General features: G+C 39.6%; 1 protein-coding gene and 1 non-coding gene across 5 annotated transcripts in view; one reads left to right on the top strand and one right to left on the bottom strand.

The window, feature by feature from the left end:
- Il12rb2 (interleukin 12 receptor subunit beta 2) overlaps positions 1–13,977 on the top strand; it is a 71,676-nt gene extending 57,699 nt beyond the window's left edge. For 3 of the 4 annotated variants that reach the window (XM_076862313.2, XM_076862315.2, XM_076862312.2), the window contains 4 exons: positions 2,793–2,930; positions 5,486–5,576; positions 8,058–8,157; positions 13,435–13,977. In XM_076862313.2, the coding sequence (XP_076718428.2) occupies positions 2,793–2,930; positions 5,486–5,576; positions 8,058–8,157; positions 13,435–13,977 (872 nt within the window). The remainder of the gene's footprint in view (positions 1–2,792; positions 2,931–5,485; positions 5,577–8,057; positions 8,158–13,434) is intronic. The other variant, XM_076862314.2, reaches the window with a different exon arrangement.
- A 450-nt stretch (positions 13,978–14,427) lies between these two features.
- Positions 14,428–14,500, bottom strand: Trnaa-ugc (transfer RNA alanine (anticodon UGC)). The gene has a single exon. It is a non-coding gene; the product is annotated as a tRNA-Ala (tRNA).
- Between the last annotated feature and the right edge of the window lie 1,820 nt (positions 14,501–16,320).

Here is a 16,320-nt window from a genome sequence, read left to right as displayed (position 1 = left end):
CAGAAGTCATGGCAATTTTCTCACCACTGTCATCTCTACCTAGAATACACCCAGATACACAGTAGGTGCTTAATTAAAATGGTATTTCTTGGATAACAAATGGGTGAACACTTCCCCATCCTCTATTACACACAGTGAGGATCCTTAGGTAAAAACTTATTTCCAGGAACAATGCAGCTATTTTACCTGGTCCACTTGACTCTCCTACCCACTGCCTTTCTGTTGATTGACAACTATCACATCTTTGCTAAACTGTTGCCTTTATTACTGATCAATCTGAGTCTAAGGTTTCGCATGGCTGAAGCTTTACTGGCCCACTTTATCCCTGCCAGGGATCACAGCCCAGAGGCAGCAGAACCAGTCTTTCCTGCTTGACTCCTGTCTCCCATTACACAACTCAGCCTATTCTGCCAACCAAACTGCTGACTCCACCACCTTCTTCTCTGTTCCCCCATAGAGTTGCTATTTTTGTTTTTCAAATATACATGTGTGAATAAACTTTATAAGCCATGCAAACCATACAGATCCCATCCCTTCTGTTCCAACATCTCATTTCACTCCTAGAGCTCAGGATACCCTCACACAGTTGGATGGTTGTCTCCCCAATGCCTGCTGATGTTTTGGTGCAGAAAGATGAGCGGAAGCTCTTTCTAAAATTAATCTTTTAATCTTCTGATTTAGGAATAGGGAAAGGGTTTGTGTGTGTGTGTGTGTGTGTGTGTGTGTGTGAGAGAGAGAGAGAGAGAGAGAATTAGAGTTCAATCATAATACAGTTTAATTCTATGCAAGCAATTTCACCAAGCTACTAGTAGACTTGGGAATTTTCCACAAGATACTTTTCCCAACAGGATGTAAAATATAAAAGTCACTCTGAGAGTCACAGCTGTGAAATGATCTGCTCAGGCCTCGGCACTTTGGGTTGAATGGAAAGGACACACAGGGCTCCATCTTGCTAGCTACCCATGAAAATCAGGACTGTGGAAGGCATCATTTTTTTCCTTTAGATGGTGAACTCTGTGAGGTTGGTTCTGTGCTCTGTATGGTCAGTGCCTTGCCAGCCAGTCAACAAATACCCACGAGTGTTGAAATCATTGCAGCATGCGGAGCGTCTTCAGATTTGCCCAGGAGTTTGTGAGCCAGTTTGTGACAGTCCTAGTTTTCACTTCCACCCCCACAGGCACCGGCATCTGAATGTGCCAGCCTCTCCTTCTGCTCCAGCGCTGGCCTTAAGGTTACACACCTCCCCAGCTTTTGAGAGTTCACCCCAAAACCCTCACCCTGCAGAACACTGGAGATGACTGCCTGCTTTCTAAAAGCTACCAACACTCATGTTTCTTGGGGGAGAAAAACAGCATGGGTGCATTGCTCAGAAAACAAAATCTTCCCTGCAGAGAAACTGCAGGGGTGTTGAGAGCATAAGGAATTAGAAATCTGGGCGTACAGCTACCATATCTAACCTCAGTACAATTGCTCTAGTTGTTAATGATTGATTTCATGACAAACTGAAGCAGACCGTCATGTTAAGCCCTGTAAGCTCAGGACCCAGAGCCTACAAAAATGTACGAAATCACAATTTTAAAATGTTAAGTAAATGTCTATTCTATCTTTTGTGAGTACTGGGGATTGAATACCGGGGTGCTTCACCACTGAGCTACATGCTCAGTCGTTTATTTTTTTAACTTTTTATTTGTTAGAAGGTCTTGCTAAATTGCTGACCTCAAACTTGTGATACTCCTGCCTCAGTCTCCCAAATTTGCTGAGATTACAGGCATGTGCTACCACACCTGCTGGGTTTCTGTTCTGGAGACTAAAAGTCTCAGAGGTCACTCCAGTTGAACTGGGCTGACTGGGCTGCGCAAAATAACCACACAAGAGACACAAATACCTTTTTGTTTGGGGTCACAGTGACGGCTCCTCTAACCTTAAGGGTCCACAGGAGGAGACAGCGAGAGCACACGCTGACCCTTATTGAGGAGAAGCTATTCAAATGAGGTAAGGGGTCAGGTTTCAGGGGGCTGAGTCTATCTTCAGGGGGCTGAGTCTATCTTCATGATGTCCACTGTCATCAGGTTGACTGACACCTGGGTAGGCCACACCCAAGGACACCGTAAGAGAAAGGGATACACACACAAGGTACTTCCATGGAAGATTCTATCCTAAACAGGGCAAGGAGTTGGTTATATTACAAAGGAACAGGTGAGCATAGCTTCACCCATGGGGCTGTAGCAAGACACACCCATGCACTAGACCCCGACCCTCGAACCCAAGAAGGGTGGGGAAAGCTCTGCCACATTTCTGTGACCGAGTGCCTCAGCACCCAGCCGGGGAGTGTGACTCAGTCACATGCAAGGTTGGTCTCCCACAACACCTATTTCATTAATTGCTAAATGTAGCTGCTTTAAAAATTCCCTTTTCTTGAAAACAATTTGTATACTTACTTTTCTCCTTTAGAATTCTCAAATGTACCTGATAAATGCCAGAAACACTAAAAATTACTACAGCTAAATTATTTCAAAGACAAAAAATGGCAAAAAAAAAAAAAATGTGTAAGATTTTCCACACAAGAAAAGGTAATATTTAGTTTGTTTGGTACACTATGGAGTGAGACTTTCATAAATAACAATTATAGGCTCTACTAAAATATTAAGCCCTGATGAATTAGGACAATTTTAAAATGGCAATGTATTTTTCCCTTTTAAATTAAATGAAGCATTAAACAATAAAAATGAGTGAAAGCCCACACTGAACAATTTCCTTTAATACATGCTTTTCTTCTTTCATTTGCCTTTCAGAAATTCCTTATAGCCTCTCCCAAAATTCACATCTAATAAACAGCCTGCAGCCCAGAGTGACATATATCCTGTGGATGACAGCTCTGACGGCAGCTGGTGAAAGTTCCCAGGGAAATGAAATGGAATTTTCTCCACGAGGTAAGAGATGACTTTAAAGATGGTGAGTCCACCCTGTATTCTTACAAGTGTACACTCCCACTGCATGCCACATCGAAAACATCAAAATTTCCTTAATTCTGTAATTCCTTTCTTGCTGCCATACCTTTTCACTTGCTGTTGCCTCCAAACAGGAGTGCCCTCTCCCTCCACTGTCTGCTTAGACAGTGTCAATTCATTTTCCAAAACTCAGCAGAAATATTTCCTCCTCCAGGAAGCATTCTCAAAAGCACCTCGATCTTCCCTTCCCTTTACCCGTACTCAGATTTCTCCTTCCAGTAGGCAGGGATTGACATCTGTTTATCTCTGAACTCAAGGTCTAGAGTGGTCCCTAATACATATTCACTAAACATCTGTTCAAAGGAAGAAAGTCACATGAGCAATAACAGTAGCACTTTTTGCATATGAGGTAGTTGTTATGTAATAGTCATTCTGAAAAGTGCTGTACTGTAACAAAGTACCATAAACTGAGTGCTTCAACCAACAGAAATGTATTGTCTCACAGTTCTAGAGGCAAAAAGTCCAAGATCAAGGGGTCAGCAGGGTGTGTTCCATCTGGGGGCTGTGGGAGGGGATCTGTGCTTGGCCTTTCAGAGCTTACCAGAAGCTCTGAAACTACCAGAGTTTACAGACCATCACTGATGTTCATTGGCCTGTAGATCTCTGCTTTCATCTTGTATTCTCCCTGTGCCCAATTTTCCTCCTTTTTATAAGGACACCAGTCATTGGATTAAGGGCTCACCCTTCTAGTACTTACCTTAACTAGTAATATCTGCAGTGGCTCTATTTTCAAATAAGATCACGTTTTCAGGTAGGACTTCAACTATGAAGTTTAAGGGTAAACAATTCAAATTATAATACATACATAATTTATTCTTACCAAACTTACATGGCTATACATGGCCCATATTTACAAACACTTAATATGAAATATATTTTAAAATGTGAGGGAATTGTACTAGTGAGAGAACTAAGATGTAGAAAGATTATCCAACACCACAGAGATGGTAAGTGGCAGAACTACAAACGAAACTCAGATCTTAGTTCCTTCAGTTAAATTTGAGTGTTTGAGTAAGTGACCCAGCTAACATGGGTTTTTCTCCACCTGCTAAGTCACACTGTTCTCTCTGGCAGCGCTCATTTGCTTCTACTCTAAGCGTACAACAAGCTGTTCTTGCTTTATGACATACAGCATAGAGTTGATCATTTCAGGACTTTGTTGTTCTGTCAGGAAATTCTCCTTCGGAAAACTATCAAGCCTTCTTCTCATCTTCCTAGTTCTCCTATGAATGATGAGGTGTGAATAATTAATGTGGACTAAAGACCCATCATCTCTCTATTGGTGGTTTCTCCTAACTTGTCCCATCAGCCCAGAAAGGAAGGCAGATGATGAAGAAATGGCAGATCATGCAGATTGTGTTGGGTAGAGAAAGGCTGCCTCCTTAACTCCCGAATTCAGCCTTGTTAGCACATGGCCTAAGGGAACTCTGCCTCTGCTCCTGTGGCTCCTTCTTTCTCCTACCCCTTGCTGACATTCCATCTCTGGTTGCAATTCATCAGTAGTTCTCTAGGAGCCATTAAGCTAGAATTCAAATTTCTTGGTCACCAGGTCCTATCTGGTCCTGTTAGCCATCTAGCTCTATCCTTTGCGATACATCTCATCATTCCTATGATAAAGTAAGACCAGACTACCTGTATCTGCTTGAAAGTGCTGCAAGACTTCGCCTGTTTCCTGGTCTGGTCTGGCCTTAACTTGTCCACTTAGCTGATTCCTATTCATCTTCTAAATTCTAAACTTTTGACATCATGCCATTTTCAAAACCCTCCTCAGCTCCCGCAGTGAGGCAGTTTCCTCTGTTGTTCTCTGCTACACTGCCCATGAATACTGTGAATGCACATATCCCATGACATTATAAGTTGATGGCTTACATGTTTATACAGCTGTCTTCTGTACTGTATTCACAACTTTGTAAGACAGCAGAGACCATGTTCTATTCATCTTTGCATCTCAGCACCTACTAAGGCCTGATACGTAGTTAGTACTCAGTAAATGTTGGGTGAATTAATAAATAATTTCAATAGATAGTGAAATGCTCTCATTCTTTTCATAGGAAGGAACAAGCATAATTTCAAAGATTCTCAGATAGATAGAGGGCTTATCCAATGGTTTGGTAAAATTAGTAGCTACCATTTCTTGAAGGCCTCGGATATTCAATATATTTCCATATGCTTTAAATACACCATCTCTAATCTTCATAACCACCTGGAAGGTAGACATCATCATTCACATTTTACACATCAAGTAACTGAGGTCTGCAGATCACACATCTGTTAGTAGCAGAGCTGGATTAAAACTTGGAGCTCCTTTTTCCCTAACCAAATGCAAAAAAATGGCTTGACCTTGTTCCTGAGCCCAATCGCCCAAGAGCTGTGAGTAGGGCCCAGAGAATTCACACAAAAAGTAAAGTTCTATTTATAGGTCAGTATTTTGAAATGTTCATTGAAAATAACCATAATAGGATTTTCTAACTTTTCAGGTAAGGCCAGTTGGAACATGTTTGTGACGCCAAGCATTTGCATTGCCATCATCATGGTGGGTGTTTTCTCAGTACGGTACTTCCGGCAAAAGTGAGTTGGTTATACCTATTTGGTAAATGTAGTTTTTAAATAATAAATCTGTTACTGCTATGGGTCAGGCAAACAGACATACTCATACATTGCTGGTGGCAGAATAAATTAATTCACCGTTTTTAGACAACAGTATGTGTTGAGTTTTAAAAAGTGTACTATGCCCTAGCAATTCCTACCTAGGTATTTATATTTAAATATATCATAGATATGTGCAGATAGTTAGTGGAAATTGTTTACTGAAATATTGTTCATAAATAAAATATTTAAATAACCTAACTTCCCACTCTAATGGGATTGTTTAACTAAATCACAACATATTGCATATTATAACATATTATGCATCCATTACAGATGATTTAGAAGCTGAGCATGGTGGCACACACCTGTAGTCCCAGCTACTCTGGAGGCTGAAATGGGAGAATCATTTGAGCCCACAGATAGACCAGCCTGAGTAACATACCAAGATCCCATATTTAAAAAAAAAAAAAAAGATGATATAGAAGAAAATTAAATGCTATTTGTTATATTATACTTTTTAAAGCAGTTTGCAAGACAAATATACATATATTAATTTCTTAGAAATAGTGCATACATACACACATACATATGAAAGATATATAACTTGGTCATACATAATATAAAAGTCAAAATATGCAGGGCATGATGACACATGCCTGTAATCCCAATTACTTAGGAGGCCAAGTCAAAAAGATTACAAATTCAAGACCAGCCTGGGAAACTCATTAAGACCCTGTTTTTAAATAAATAAATAAATAAAATGGACTGGGTGCATAGTTCAGTGGTAGAGCACCATTGGGTTCAATTCCCAGTATCACATACACACACTTTCTCCCCCAGGTTAAAGAAATAAGCTTAAGTAAAGGGCTAATATGGTGGCTCCAGTCACCAGGGACCTAGCCATCTTCTGTTTTTCTGCTACACTGTCCTGATGTAACTTCCATCCTCAAGTTCACCTCATGGTCCAGTAGTTGGCATCATAACTAGAAAGTGGTCTTTAAGTTGGGTGTACTGCTAGCCCATTAAATGAGGGTACTCTTCCTAGGAGATAGGGGAAAATAGATGGTGGGAGGCAATTAATGTTCTACCCCAAAGATATATAACACAATATTAACAGAGGTTGTATCTGAGAATAAAATCAAAGGTAATTTTAGTTTTGTTTTTTTTATTTAACTCTAATTTCTGAAATTCCTTTAGTAAACATACATTATTTTGAAAGAAAAATATTTAGTTTGTTGTTTGATACAAAGCTTTCTTCAAATCCCAAGTAAAGAAATAGAAATAGAAATAGTCAAACTAAAACTAGCTCAACATCATTGTGCTAGCCATTGAACTTCTCTGGAAGGCTTTAGTTTATTGAAGATCTAATGTGTGATAAATATGTCAAAGCAGTGCTCTCTTAGGTATACTTTGAAAAAATTTAACGCAAAAATCAACTAGGATCACATATAGGCTCTTCATGGAAATAGTAGATATCAGGGTGAAGGCTAAACTGCTGTTTTAAAAAAATCAGGAAAACTCAACTACAGTGTTTTAATTTTAATTATTCCTTCCATATACCAGTTCTTAGGAAAATCATCCAGGCTGGCAGCCAGCTCTGTTCCAGTCACTTGGGAACCTAATTTTCTTCCATCTTATTGGCCAACCATTCCTTGGCTATTGCCCTCAGTCACCTCTATACCAGACTACAGATACCAGTGATCATATTTCTTTGGAGAAAAACACTTTTCTTTGTGTCACATGACAATATCTCTCACTTTATAATAAAAAATTATAGAGACCTTTCTTTGTCAAATTCATTAAAGCTATATCTTTGAAAATGTTTCATACTGGTCTTAAATTTTTCAAAAAATAGGCAAAATATTTAAGTCACATGCAATTATAAGTTTTTTTTGGAGTTTTTTTTCCTTCCATATCATTAAAGACCTGTATTTCTTCTGATCACCAAGTACAAACATTGCTAACATACTTAAGTTCAAGCTATTTATACCTTATTGTATCCTGAGTATTTTTTTTAACTTTTAGTGTAGTAATTTATTAATCATCTTAAATTCTTTGTAAATATTTGATTAGCTCAATAATAAGTTCCCAAAGGATACAGGATCAGGTACCCTTACTTGCTGTTCTATCCCCAGCATGAAGCACTATGATGATCACATATTTAGGAGCTTATTCAATGTTTGTTGAATACATACATGACTGGATAGTGAGAGATTGCTAAAAATCACATTGAGGAAAAATTTCATAGTTTATTTAGCAACCCCTAAGTGGCTGTATGGTGACTCTTTATCATCGATCTGAATTTCACAGGAAACTACTCCATTATCTTTGTCCTTGAGGGTTTATATTTTACTCTTTGCATACTAAAGCAACCCCCACACCAAAACCACTACACTGGAAACCTGTGTTTCCTTGCCATTGTATGTGCTTAACCAAATGTCATTGTTTTCTCATCTATAGGGCATTTGTTCTCCTTTCATTACTCAAACCTCAGTGGTGTAGCAGAGACATTCCAGACCCAGCAAACAGCACTTGGGCCAAGAAATACCCCATCATGGAGGTAAGGTATAAAGTCTCAGTAGTCAGTCAATGGGTTGCTAGTGATGACCACATCTAAGTTTCCTATTGTAGTTACAAGGAACTCTGAGATCCTATGGGTAAGCTGGTGTCACTCAAGCCGAGTTACCACTGTTATGTCTGTTTTCTTCCTGAACTGAAGAGCAACCTATGCAACAAAACACTAAAAGAACCATAGTGTTCTATTCCTCTATAGGTCTTACATTCCCTTCCTCAACTCATCTTATTTCAAAAGAAAAAAGAAATATATTTTTTTCCATTTGCTGAATACTAGTCTGAGCACTGACTCATCCAAATTCAAGATAATTGAAGCTTTTGACTTTCCCAATCCTGACTGAACATAGAACAGATAAATAAAAACAATACTATTTTGGTTTTGGCAGGAAGCCAGTAAGCTATTCCATTGTGCAAAGAAATGGTTTTAAAGGAGAGGTTGCTCAGCTGGCAGGTGAGAGGGCCAAGGGCAGTGAAGGGAGCTGCCACTGTTGCTCAGTAAAAGGAGGTGAGAACAGCTCACAGGGCAGGATGGGCCATTGTTAGTGGAAGGCCTGGAAATAGAAGGCATCTGTATTATGGAGCAAGACTGTGCATTTAAGAGGAGCAATAGGTGAGGGAAGGAACATGCCAATATCCTTCCCATTGCCCAGGGTATTGACAGTCCCAGACTCGACCCTTCTCAGACCTTACTTAAGCCCATCTTCTCCAAGATTCTTTTCTTTAATAAGCCAGTGCCGCCTTCTGTCATCCATACCCTTCCTCAGCCAGAAGCCCATTACTACCAGACTCTGCTTTGGGAAGGAGCTGATCCCAGCTATCTCTGCTTTAGGAATTCAAGTCACTGCAGTTTAGTGCCTTTGGAATCTGGCCAGAGGTCAGCTTCTGCCACTACAATGTGTGAGACTCTTGGACAAGTTACTCTACTATCCCAGCCTAGCTTCATCCTCTGTACAATAGGAATAAACAATACCTCCTTTGTATACTGTTGAGAGGACTAAATAATGTGAAGCACAAAGGTCATACAAAGCAAAGATCATTTACTCTCCTCCTGGGAAAACACATATTTTATGACTCCTCTCTATCAAAGGATTTGTCCCTGTTAAGTCACAACAGTGATAATGATAGAAATATGTATACAAACATTTATAAATATAATGTACCATATATAATTATACTATGTTATATATTCAGTGTATTTATATATAGTATAGTATATATCATTTATTTATACATTATATATAATATATATTTTAAAAATGTATACTATATAGCACATATATTTATTCTACTATAACAATATATAATAGCAATAAACATTTCATATGTATTTCTATATCATATATATGAATTTCTATAACATATTCAATGTGTATTTCTAATAATATATAATTTATATATTATATACATTATATATAATATCTAAATATGAATACTGTATACTACATATAGTATACTACATAATATGTAAGCATACTGTATATAGAATTTACTTACATGAATTTATATAATATATATTTATATATTACTTTCTATGTGCCAGGCACTTTTTAAATTATTATTATTATTATTATTATTATCTAAGTTGCTTATAGCCTCACTAAGTTGCTGTGGCTGGTTTTGAATTTGTGATCCTCCTGCCTAAGCCTCCCAAGACAGGCACTTTTAAAACATTGTATACATTAACATTTAATCCACATAGAGTTTTAAGAGGTTGTGCTAAACTGGGCTCAGTAGCCCATGACTGTAATCTCTACTTGGGAGACTAAGGAAGGAAAATATCAAGTTTGAGATCAGCCTCAGCAACTTAGTGAGACCTGTCCCAAAATAAAATAATAAAATAAATTGGGGATGTAGCTCAGTGGTACAGTACCCCCAGGTTCAATCCCTAGTACTATTAAAAAATAAATAAATAAAAAGAGGTTGTGCTATTATTATCCTCATTTTTCAAATGAGGAAAATGAGGCACAGAGAAAGAATCAAGTAACTAGGCAATACTAGTTAGCTAATAGAGGATGATACTAGATTCACATACAAGCAATATGTGCTGTCCACCATCACACTGTACATCCCAACAGAGCTTTAAGCATAGGGTGAGGGGAGTGTTTCTATTGGCCCAAACCTCTGAGCTGAGCAGACTAGCCCTCACTTGGTGGCAATCTTGCGATGACCCATGGAAACACTCTATAGCCATGAGGCCTTAGAAGGATGTCCCTGCTGGTGTTACAGGGATTCAAGTGCCAGGAGTTGAAACAGATGAAGTTGAAATTCTCTTCCAATGCTGAGATTTCAAGGTGTTAAAAGCCTAAAACAGCATAGGGGAAGTAGCTCTGGGTCAGTTGCAGACAACTGCCTTCAAACTGTAGCTTTAGCATCAGGACCTCTGCCTGCCTATGCACAGGTAATATAGGGGATACAGAGTCATAAGCTTATAACAAATGCTAAGAAAAATGTGTACAGTGTTAGAGAAAGTAAAGTAGGAAGAAGGTAAAGAAAGGATACAAATGCCCAAAGTTGTGTAGCATAAGTCCACTCATTGCAGCATTATAAGTAAAAGCAAAAAAAAAGGATATGTGTGTCTAAAATTCTTTGACATCCTTGAAAGCAAAAACAGTGGTCTAAAGTGAGTTCTAATCTGTATGAAAGGAAGGAAATTTTTATACATACCTATATGCCTGCAATAGGTATATAGAATATTTCTGGAAGCCTATATATAATATATAGGAAACCAATAATGGCAGTTGCATCTAGGGGAGAATGTTGGAAGTATGAGGGCCATTTTATTTTCATTAAATATTCCTTTTGAACCTAAAAAAAAAAGTTTTAGAAAACTATGCTCATATATTTATTTGCAAAAATAACCAGTGAAGCTGGGCGCAGTGGTGCATGCCTATAATCCCAGTGGCTGGGTAGGCTGAGACAGGAAAATTGTGAGTTCAAAACCAGCCTTAGCATTGGTGAGGCACTTAGCAACTTAGTGAGACCCCATTTTTAAGTAGAATACAAAATAGGGCTGGAGATGTGGCTCAGTGGTTGAGTGCCCCTGAATTCAATCCCTAGTACCCCCTGCCTAAAAAAAAAAAAAAAAAAAAAAAAAAAAATGAAATTAGAAACTTTTAAAACTTTAGGTAGCTTAAACATGGCATCCAAGAGGAAAACCTTGAAGCAGCCTCAGAATGCCATATGGCTTGACCCTTGAAGTGGGTAGACTATTTTTAAGGAGTCATATTGCCCTCCTGGTGCCTGCTGAAGGCAGACTACAGAAATACAAGGGAGTGTTTTTCACTTCCACAAAATGTGCTTTGAGCTCTCAGGCCTCACATCCCCCTACCAGTTCTTATGTGAGTGAAAAAAATCATGTGCCTTAAAGCTCTGAAGGAAAAGGCCAAATTATAAAAGGGATCATTGGGATGGTATCCAGCTTGTAAAAGCTTAAAATAGTATCCATGAGGTTCCTGGACCAATGAAGGCTTAAAGAGGCCTTCCCCTCCACGGCTTGGCCCAAGGGCCTACTCTGTGAAAGCTCTGAGGAGCAACTTCTCTGAGTATTGCCAAGGATTTAATGGAGGCAAAATGAACACCTCACCTTGTGAAAACAACCAGCCCTTTCCACACCCTGCCTAATCTCTCCCACATCTGTGGTAGCAGCACTTTGGCAGCTCTGCTTCCCACAGCTGCCAGCTATGTTCCAAGCCAGATCAACATTCCAAGGCCAGTTTGGGTAGTGAGCAGAGGAGACTTCTAAAAGAAACACACACGTGCCTCTTCTAGCTCTTGTGAGGGACCTTCATGGAAACCTAACAGCCCCATCACTCACTTTCTTGATCTTTGCCAAGCACAAGGCAAAGGTGGCAACATCAGAGGCCAATAGATAAATTGTATTCTCTTACACAATTTGTCATTTGACAAATGAGAAAACTGAGGCCCAGACAGGTTGATCAAGTTTATCCAGGACAGTTGTTGGAGTTGGGACTAGTCCTCAGGGTTTGCCCTGTCCCAAGGCTATTTTTATTTTTTGTCATTCTACTCCTCCTTTAATACATGGTCCCTATCAGCAAAACGCTTGCAGACATGTAAAAGGAGGAAGAAAAAAGTGGTAGTACAAAGCATCATGTGTCAAGAAACTAACTTGTGGTTTCCTCACTCATGTAGGAATCCTATAAAAGGAATGGCCAATAGGGTTTCATGGAAAGGGAAAGGGCCAAGAGAGCACAGCGGAGCAAATATTAGCAGGGCGAAGTGTCTTGGTAGCACTACAAGAATGTCTTAAGTAAGTCTGGACCATGGCTGAAGGAGCAGCCTGAGAAGGGAAACAGGGAGAAGCAGAGGAAGAAGCAGGAACTCATGGTTAGGCTGAAGTGTGTATATGTAAATAATTGGAACTCTGCTTTAGAAAAATTGGGCAGTTCATGTGTAGGATACTTTTTAGGATGTAAAGAGAGTTCAAATAAAGCCTGGTAAAAGAAATATTTGTGAAGTGCCTAGGACTTGGATTCAGGAATGGGCAGAGAGTTCAGAAAGGAAAGAGATATGACACTGAAGAGCTAGTAACCAACAGGATACTTAGAAAGAGAAATTCATAATTACTTATGAAAATTGTTTGCTAATTTTTATCTGTTACAAAAAAAAAAAATTAGCTAAAGGAAAAAAGAACAGAAAACTTCCAGAAGAGCTATTCAAGTGGTCTTTCTTGAAAGCAGATCTGACAAGGATATTATCTTGCCTGACCAATGTTAACTGCTTTCAGTAGTTCCATCAAAGACCAAACCCTTTAAGCATCCCTTACAAAGTCCTCCATGATGTAACCCTCTCCTATTTCCAAAGCCTCAGTTTTCCAATAAGAAGAAATAACTAGCAGGTTCCAGAATATGTCAGTCCTCTTTGCCCACCACTTCATCCTTGGGACATACTCCACATCTCTCAGAACTCAGCTCTAGCATCACTTCAGTCACAACCCCTTGACAGAAAATAGGCTCAACCTTTCCTTTGTACTCACTGGCCCTGGAGGAAAACAGGTAGGATAGCTCAATTCCCATTAGAAGAAACAGCCAGGCTGAAGGCTGATCCAGGTAGTAACTCATTCACTGGAGGTTGAGGGAGAAGTCCCTGGCTCCTGCCTACCTGACCAATGTTAACTGCTTTGCTTTCCTTACCTCTGAAAATTAAGGGTCTACAGTGTTCCACTTGGGGCTGAGGCAGTCCAGGTTGTGAGGCCTCTGAGAACCCTATATAGCAATAAGAGCTGCTTCTTCATTCCTTCTCCCAGGAGAAGACACAGCTGCCCTTGGACAAGCTCCAGATGTTCTGGTCCACTCCTGAAGAGCCTGAGCCGCTGGTCATCAATGAAGTTCTCCATCAAATGACTCCAGTCTTCAGACACCCCCATTGCCTCAAGTGGCCAGTAAGGGGACAAGGAGTCCAAGGTTACTTTACCTCTAAGGAAGACACAGTGTACAGTGCCTCTAGCCCTTTACCTTCCAGAGCTCTCAAAGCTGAGACAAGACAGCTAGTGGATCTGTATAAGGTGCTGGAGAGCAAGGACACTGGCTCAAAGGCAGGAAAAATAACCAGCCCTTTGACAGTTCTCCCAGGGGACTACCTTCCCAGCCAAGAGGGCTACTTACCCTCCAATATTGATGATCTCCCTTCACATGAGGTTCCTCTCGCTGACCAATTTGAAGAACTGGAGCCTCAGCACATCTCACTTTCTGTTTTCATGTCAAGTTCCCTTCACCCACTCAACTTCTCCTGTGGTGAAAAGCTGACTCTAGATCAGTTAAAGATGGGGTGTGACTCCCTCATTCTCTAAATGGTAAGGCTCCAAGCCTGAAAAGTCTGTGTCCTTAATCAGCACAGCATGCCCCATTTACCCAGCTCTTACTCCAGTTGTCATAATCCTTGGTAGCATCAGTTCTGGCTGCAGCTAGAGGGTGGTCCTGCCAGTTTTCTTCAAAGCCTTAAGGTTACATGTGGACCTAGAATTCCCGACCTGAGTTCCTGACAACTGTCTTGGCTATGCTAATAAGAAAGGGAAAAGGGGGAAAGGAGTGGAAACCAAACTCTCAGTAGGAATTTGAGTCCAAAGGATCATTCAAGCGCCTACTATTTATAAAACACCACCAGGCTTTATCCTCTATATCAGTTGGAAATGTTTTTTTTTTTTTTTTGCCAACATGGTCCATACAGTATACACTAGCTACGTTGACTGTTAACCACCTGAACTGTCTAGTGTGACTTAAGAACTGATTTTTTTTTTGGGGGGGGGTACTGAGGATTGAACCCAGGACCTTGTGCATGCAAGGCAAGCACTCTACCAACTAAGCTATATCCCCAGCCCATTTTGATTATAATCAAACAACTATATGTGGCTAGTGGCTACTGCTTGGATAGTACAACTCTAGATGGTGAATACACTAATGAGAATTATAAGGAGCCTTCAAAACAAGTCAACATAGTTTTATAGATGCTGACACAAAAAATACTGGTAAACACCAATATAAAAGGGCCTCCAAAATGTTCACAACTATCACTTATTATTCCTACTTTTCCTAGTTCTGCTTGTTTCATTTTACCTGTGCCCTTTCAGTGAAATCAAGGCAGAATGGTGGAGAGCTACTTAAACCCACCATGGGACCTTAGGTAAGCCAGCCTCTGGATCTCTTGTAAAGTTGACCCCTAGTTTCCTCTTCTTTTTGCTGCAGCAAGTACTGTCTTCAGGACCAGGGCTATCTCTGGGACTAAGACCTCAACCCCAAGTGTTGCACTTTGAACCTTTTCCAAAAGTACAGCAGAAAAGTCCATCATGAACCTTTTTCTTAAATCCCCAACAAACCTGGGAGAAAGCTTTACCCACTCCCAATGACTAACACTGGAGCTGAGGGAGCTTCTTATAATCAATTCATTTGTTCAACTCATTTCTTCTCACAAGGTTCTATTCTTTTAAGTCACCTGATACAGTTGTTTCCTGTCCCAGTACCACTACAAAGGCTTATTTCCCTCTTTCTAGCCTATAGAACTCATGGATGTTTATATTAAACATCTTTACTAAAGGCTAATGGGTGAACCTTTATGAATCAAACACACTCAAACAAAACAGATCAGAAAGTTCTTCTCTTCTAAAAAAAGATAAGCAATTTTATCAACTGACCAACTGATGGATCTTTACAACTTTTACCAGAATGTTTCCAATAGATTAAAATTATAAAATTAAAACCTTATGAAACACAATGTTTGTAATGTATGCCAAAAATAGCTTCCTTATTAATAAAGCACTCATATGGATTAAGAGAAATGCTAACACTTTAAAGAAAAACTGGAGTATGAGTAGGCAAATCATAAAGTACATATTAATGCCCAATAAACATGAAAAAGTCACCCTGAATCAAAGAAATGCAAATTAAATATTATTAAATGATATTTCACTTATCAGATTAGCAAAGATTACTTAAAAACATTAGCCAGGTATTAATCAGAGAAACTGGTGTGTTCGCAGTTTTCTGGAGGGCAGCTGGGCAATATTCAATACAATTTGAATAAACAGCTGGGCATGGTGATGCACGTTTGTAATCCCAGCTACTCTGGAGCTGAGAAAGGCCAGCCTCAGCAATTTAGGGAGATCCTATATCAAAATAAAATTTGAAAAGGACTAGAGATAGAGCTTGGTGGCAAACACTTGCCTGGCATGTGCAAGGAGAGCCTGGGCTCAATCCTTAATGCCATTTAAAAAAAAAAATTGAAATAGAATATGTAACTTTATTCCTATCAACGTAGCCCAGAGAACAGTATAAATATCCTAATGTGAATGCAGGATTCCTCAATAGCATCGATGAAAATAGGTGTGAGAGCCTCAATCACCCTTCGGTAATAATCAGATTCCACTAGTTTTGACACCCCATTGCTTTAGAGTCTATGTAGAACAAATATGCTAATTAAACTGTAATATGGCATTATTTTCAATGATACTTTTTTTTGGTGGAGGGGCAGTGCTGGAGATCTAACCCAGGACCTCCTGCATGCATGCAAGTGCTCTACCACTGAGCTATATCCCCAGCCCTCCTTTTTTTAAAATTTTAAGGGATTCAAACTGAATCACCCAGGCTGGCCTGGAACATGTGATCCTTCCTCAACTTCTGGAGTAGCTGGGATCAGAGGC

This window comes from Callospermophilus lateralis, chromosome 7, assembly GCF_048772815.1.
Source record: "Callospermophilus lateralis isolate mCalLat2 chromosome 7, mCalLat2.hap1, whole genome shotgun sequence".
In the NCBI taxonomy this organism is placed as follows: Eukaryota; Metazoa; Chordata; class Mammalia; order Rodentia; family Sciuridae; genus Callospermophilus; species Callospermophilus lateralis.
The sequence above is the reverse complement of the archived record's forward strand: the minus strand, read 5'-3'. Positions and strand labels throughout refer to the sequence as shown.